General features: G+C 36.9%; 1 protein-coding gene across 1 annotated transcript; it reads right to left on the minus strand.

The window, feature by feature from the left end:
• Positions 1–3,028: 3,028 nt before the first annotated feature.
• LOC108478510 (uncharacterized) lies at positions 3,029–5,371 on the minus strand. Its single transcript, XM_017780972.1, has 4 exons — positions 4,979–5,371; positions 4,658–4,770; positions 3,232–3,328; positions 3,029–3,136 (listed from the first exon to the last, which is right to left on the minus strand). Exons 1-4 carry the CDS (start codon positions 5,369–5,371, stop codon positions 3,029–3,031), a joined length of 711 nt encoding a protein of 236 aa, XP_017636461.1.
• Positions 5,372–7,186: the final 1,815 nt, after the last annotated feature.

Consider the following 7,186-nt stretch of genomic DNA (forward strand, 5'->3'; position numbering starts at 1 on the left):
AATTGATTCATTAAGAATTATGGAAGAAATTGTATGGTTCCAGAATAAAAAAATGAAATATATAGCTAAGAAAATTCTAGTTTTCCTTCTTAATGTGTAGAACAATTGCTTCTGTAGGTACCTCTTCTGTGGTAGGAACTCCTTCTGTTTGTTCAACAACCTTTGGAGTTTATTCTAAGTCAATAGACCCTTCAAAATTTTCTTTGTCAGGCATGATAGGGGTGAAGAAACCATCTGTATGATTCTGTTTAGACTGAAATTCTTCCCACTCTTTTCCATTAACATTATAAACATCGAAATTCAATGAACTAATAGTGATATCTTTTAGAAAATCAAAGTCTACTTGACTTAAGTTCATTAGACCAGTGGTCACCTAGGTGTGAAGAACCAAGTTAGACTTTACTTCTTACAATGCCTTAGTTAAATTCTTTGTGGTGTCTTCTTGGTACTTTCTAAAGGCTTTATCACTAGATTGGCATAGACTATCCAGTTTAGTCTTGTGGCATAGTTTTTGAACTTTGATTTGCTCCTTTAATGATTTGAATTTCCCTCCAATTGCTTATTAGTCAACTGTGTTTCCATGCACATAGATTTCCAAGCTAAGACACAAGAATCTAGCTGATTAATCTTGTCTCTATTAAGCTAATCAATTATCTATGATATGTCCACTATCTCCTCTAAATTTGTCAACCTGGCACTATAGTGAGCACTAATTTCCTGAAGGAAACTACTCTAGAGATTCTACTCCATAGAGAGGGCTTGTGAAGATTTTTCCATTAAGGACAGATTAAACTATTCTAGGTTAGAGGAGAGGAAAGTATGGAATTTTTTTGTACTGATCTTGAAAGAAAAATACTATGGAAATAGAGGAAGGTATGGATGCATATAGGTTACGCCATGGAAAAAAGTTGTTGGTCTTTTTAGATGAGGTTGATGGAAGTTGATGACTAGTATGAACCTCTAGCTGATTTAATAGTAAGGTCTCTACTAAGGCCTCAGCCAGTGTAGGATCAGCAATATGAGTTAGAGAGTTTGAAGGTTTGGCAGACTCTACAGGAATCACAAGAGCTGCAGGGAGTGTAGGGACTTTAGAAGAAGGGTCTTTTGAAGTTGTGAGTCCCTTTCTAAGCTTGCACAACTTAAGTTGTGGGCATTCACTCTCATCTGATTCTTGAGTGTCCTTTCTTATTCTAGGCCTTTTTTGGTATTTCTTTTTGGATGGTTTACTTGAAATATCAGTGGTGCTTTTCTCCTTGGCATGTGTACCATGTAAAAGAGCATTGGTGTACATATTAGAGGCCAAATTAGGTGAAGTGTGAGATTGTGGAATAGACCTTGCACCATCAATTCAAGTGTTAGCTTCACTCAAAAAAGAAGAAGTAAGAGGGTGAATACTAGGAGTAATAAGCCAATTTTGAGAATGAATCCCATAGACATCATAGAAATAAGAAGGTGGTTCTCCTAGTTACCCAGTTAAGATTTGAGCTAGGATCCTTTAGAAATATTATATAACTTAAAAGATCGGTTACTAGTAGTCTCATCAACATTTACCCCACAATCTAAGACTTTCGAAAGGAGGATTTCCAATGCGAAGTTAGGGGTCTCCCCTATAATTATTGTTTGGTCCTTCAAGACGATATGAAATCGAATTAGTATGATAATAAATAAATAATAAATAAAATATTACGATGTCCTTATGGCTCTATACCATTCAAATATGATAAGAAATCACTAAGAGAATGATTTTACAATCTAAAATAACCCACACTTACACTTGATTAAATCGGATTGGGCGATTAATCGAGAAAGGAATGAAGTCGATGAATTGAGTGATCTAAAAGGATTGATAGAGTGAGAGAAGATGTGAGTTTAAACAATTATAATAAATTACAAGTGAAAGAGGAAAAGAAATGAAGAATTTTGGTCGTCGGTGGCTGTAGCTCGGCGACGATCCAATGGTGAAAGACTATGGGGTTTCGGCGCAAATAGGAAAAGAACTAAGAAAATGAAATAAACTAGAGGAGGAGAAGGATTTGCAGTGGCTTGCAGCACTGGTCACAGTGGAAGAGGAAGAAAGAGGGGGAAAAGGCTGTGCTATGGTGGCTAAAAGGTGTTAAAATGGTGGTGCTATGGTTGGTTGTGATAGAGGAAATGAAAGGATTAAAAGAAAACGGGTGGTGGTTATCTTACCAATGGAGAGAATAATGGAAGAGAAAAGAAGTGAAAAGTGAGAAAATGGGAGAATGAAGGAGGTAGGGACGACAAAGGGATGTGAAAGCTTGGTCTAATGTGACTAGGTTCAATGAACCACAACAAATAGGCAGGATATAAAATTTTGGCAATAAAGGGAGACATTGAATGAAAAAGGGATCATGTACCCTCAACTTAAGGTAAGTTTGACCTATATTTGAGGAAAGGGATTCTTCTATTTATGGTGTAAAGGGGTGGACGACGAGCACCTTAAAACACATGGAAAAAATTAAATAAATTAAATAAATCGAGTGTGAGCACTAGGACTTGAACCTTGGATTACTAGGATAGCCAAGTAGTCATTTAACCACTAAACAACACATTCCCTTGTTCTCATTCTTGCGCACATATTAATAAAAATATATAGGATGTGACAAATCCACCGTCCCTATAAAAAAATTCATCATTAAAATTTACCTGAAGGAAAAAGGTGAGGATAATGTTAACACATTAAATCTTCCGGCTCCCAAGTGGCCTCATTAAAACTATGATTCCTCCACAAAACTTCCACGATTAGAATCTACATGATCAATGATCTATATTGGTTCCTCATCAAATGACAAATTCGGTCAAACCTCCAGCTCTTCAATCAGAACTATGTGAGAGGGTTAGAGCGGTATCGTCTGAACATGGATATATGAAATATTTTGTAGATATGATCCAACTCTGAAGGTAACTCAAGTTGATATGCCACTGGTCTCACTCTCTTAATGATGCGATAAGGTCTGATGAACCTCGGACTTAGTTTCCCCTTGCAGCCAAATCTCAACACTTTCTTCTAAGGAGAAACCTTAAGGAAGACTCGATCATCAACACTAAACTCTATATCCTTCCTCTTCAAGTCAGAATAAGAATTTTGCTGGTCAGATGCCACGTTCAAATGATCCTGGATAATCTTCAACGTATTCTCAGTTTGCTACACTAAATCTGGTTCTAACACTTTTTTCTCTCCCAACTCAGTCCAACAAAGAGGTGTCCTACACTTGCGCCATAAAGAGCTTCATAAGGAGCCATCTTGTTGCTCGACTGAAAGCTATTATTATATCCAAACTCAACAAGCGGTAAATGTTCCTCCCAACTGCCTTAGAAATCAATCAGAAACCTCTCAGCATATCTTTGTGAATCTGGATAACCCTATCTGACTGTGGATGAAAAGTTATATTAAGGTTTAACCTTGTTCCAAGAACTTCTTGTGGCTTCTTCCAAAATAGAGACGTGAACCTAGGATATCGATAAAAAATGATTGAAATCGGTACCCATGAAGTGTCACAGTTTAAAAGATATACAATCTAGCTAAATTCTATAACGAGTAGTCGGTAAGCACTGGAAGAAAATGGGCAGACTTAGTCAGTCTATCAACAATCACCAAAATGGAGTATTTCTTTAAGGGTGTCAAAAGTAACCCACTCACGAAATCCATGGTGACTCGCTCTCACTTGCACTGAGGAATCTGAATATGTTGGAGCAAACCAAAGGGAAATTGGTGCTCAGCTTTGACTTGTTGGCATGTCAAGCATCTAGCCACAAAGTCAGTCACATCACACTTCAACCTCAACCATGAATACTGCTTATGAAGATCTCAATACATTTTAGTCCTTCCGGGGTGCATAGCATAAGGACTACTAAACACTTCCATCAGAATAGACTGCCTCAACTCTGAATATGATGGTACACAATATTTCCCATGATAGCACAAAACACCCTCAGAATTAAGAGCAAAACCTAAAGTCTTACCTCCTCGATAAGTTTTACATAAGGTGCTAAAGATGTATTCAATAACTACTCTAACTTAATCTCCTCCAACAGAGTAGGTTGCACTTGCAATTCTGCTAGTAAGGCTTCATCCTCAAACAAACTCAGCCTAGCGATAACCTTAACTCATCCATCACTTTTCTACTCAAGGCATCAACCACGACATTAACTTTACTCGGATGGTACTCGATAGTGCGATCATAGTCTTTTAGCAGCTTTATCCAATGCCTCTATTTTAAGTTCAACTCCTTTTGGGTAAAGAGATACCTAAGACTATTATGATTTTTGTAGATAATACATTTCTCCCATAAAAGTAGTGCCTCTAGATCTTCAGAGTGAAAACCACCTCAACCAATTTGAGGTCATAAATAGGATAGTTACACTAATGCGGTTTGAGCTGCCTCGAAGCGTAAGCCACTACCTTCCCGTCTAGCATCAGTACATATTCAATATCCATACAAGAAGCATCACTATAAACCCCATAATCATTATCAGATTCGGGTTGGATCAATACAGGAGCCTAAGTTAACACTACCTTGAGGTTCTCAAAACTAGGCTGCTGCTCCTTAGTCAATTTAACGGTGCACTCTTTCTTAACAACTTCTTCATCGGTGCAACAATTAAGGAAAATCTCTCAATAAACCTTTAATAATACCCAGCAAGTCTGAGAAAACACCAAATCTCACTAACATTCTTAGGCAACTTCCAATCTAGAATAGCCTCAATCTTCTTGGGATCAACTCGGATACCCTCTGCAGATACCACGTCCTAAAAACATCACATCTCGAAGCCAGAACTCACACTTACTAAGTTTTACATACAACCTTTTCTTACGTAAGGTTTGAAGGACTAACCTTAAGTGCTCCTCATGCTCCAACTTAGACTTGGAGTAGATCAAAATGTCATTGATGAATTCCACTACGAACTAATTGAGGTAAGGCTAGAAGACTCTATTCATGAGGTCTATGAAAGCTACAGGAGCATTTGTGTGACTGAAAGGCATCACTAAGAATTCATTGTGCCCATATTGAGTCCTAAAGGCAATTTTTAGTATATCCACTTCTTTCACTTGCACCTGATAATAACCTGACCTCAGATTAATCTGAGAGAAAATAATGGAACCTCTAAATTGATCAAAAAGGTCATTAATTCTCGTTAAAGGGCACTTATTCATTATAGTCAGTTTGTTCAAATGACGATAATCAATGAAAAGCCTTATTGATGCATCCTTCTTCTTCATGAATAACACTAGAGCTCCCCAATGTGATACACTTGGCCTTATCAAGCCATGATCTAGCAACTCTTGTAATAACACTTTGAGCTCTTTAAGCTCATTCAGTGCCATGATCCTAGCCATGCATATACCCATTGCCATACCTTAACCTTATGACTTGTCCACGTCTCAATTAATAAATTATTTAAGTTTTATGCCTGATTGAGTAGGTACCAAAAACTGGGTCCACAAGGCCCTTACTAAACACTAACAGATCCATACTTATTCATTTAGCCCCTTTAGGCCCAATCTCATTCATATGACCCATCGAGCCCAAACACATTCATATTGTGACAGCCTTAAAACGACCCTAGTCGGAATGTGGTTTCGGGACCACAAAACCGAGGCATAAAAATAATTTGATATTTATTTTGATGCCTATAATATGTGTTAACTCATGTGTGACATTTTGATGCTTTAATTTAGAGTTATAAATGTGAATTTCACTAGAAAGGACCTAGTAAAAACTTTGAAAGTATGATGGGAAATGTATGATGACTAATTAAAGCATGCATGCAAAACAATGGCCTTGCATGTCAAATACCCCCTTTTACAAGTGATGGCCGCCATGACAAGGAGTATGTGTTAAACATGTCATGAAACATGTTTTGTTGGTGCATTAGGGAAACAATAAACAAATAAGCATGGGTAGTAAAGAAAAAAAATGTGTGTGTGTGAGTGAAACCCCCATTGCCGTACATGGAAGAAAAGAAAAGAAAAAATTTTGCTCATCCATTTCATTTTCTCTTGACCGAAAATACTAGAGGGAAGGAGGAATTTTGCTTCATGCTTGGGTTGGAAGAGGATTAGGAAGAGGTTTGGCTATATTTGCATCAAGATTAAGGTATGTTTGATGTTGTGCCATGAGATTCATGCATGTTTTTGGTTGTTAACTTGATGTTCTTATTAGCCCATGGTTCAAATCTTTGTTATATCATGGGGATGGTATTTGGCCAAGGTGGATTTTGAGTTAATGCCATTGCATGTTAAATATGAAGCTTGATGATGATACATGTGATGGTGGATTGAGGACTCTTAGATTTTCTTTGAGCATTTTTGAATGATATACTAAGTTCTTTGTGTAATCATGACCAAAATTATGGTGTTGTGATGTATTCGGCCATGGTGCATCCCCAAGTGTGATTTATGCTCTTTGCATGGAGAGTAAGATTTGTGTTTCGAAATCATGTTCATGTTTAGTTACAATCAACTTGAGATTCGGCTCTAGCATACATATATGTATATATGTTTGAGCATGATGTATTGGTATGACGTATATACTATCTTAAGGTATATACTTACTTATGATGATGTTTTGGTTATGAAGGAAATGATAGATGTGTATTGAGTTACAATATGGAAAGGTATTAGTTAGTAAAATGTATGCTGTTTTTGTGTGGTAATAAGTGCATAAATGGCCTCAACATGGACATGCATATTCGCCACATGAAGGGAAATTGGTGAGCATGTATTCGGTTAGAGGCAACCATATTGAAGCCTTATCTTGGCTTAAATTGTTGACTAAATGGGTAATAAGTGAGGATGGTTGCGAATATACAAACATACATATGCATGTGTAATTGAATTATGAATGTTTAGCGAGATGGTTAAACTAGTTGATTTATTGATTAAGCTCAAGGAGTTAAAGAAGGAGAATCAAGCAAGGGAAAGGCGAAGGTCATCGAGTAGCCGACTTGGACTATTTTACCCAACACAAGGTAAGTCATTAAGCATATATTTGATATTGCTTAAATGATTGTAATATCTATGCAATTGTATTTAATGAGATGAAATATATACAAATGTATGTGTATGAAAAGATGATAATGTTGAACGAAAAGAGATAGTGAAATGTGTAGGAAGTTTGCTTGGCACTAAGTGTGCGAGAAATAGATGTGTACGGTGATTTAG

The sequence above is a fragment of the Gossypium arboreum genome, chromosome 3, assembly GCF_025698485.1.
Source record: "Gossypium arboreum isolate Shixiya-1 chromosome 3, ASM2569848v2, whole genome shotgun sequence".
NCBI classification, from domain to species: domain Eukaryota; kingdom Viridiplantae; phylum Streptophyta; class Magnoliopsida; order Malvales; family Malvaceae; genus Gossypium; species Gossypium arboreum.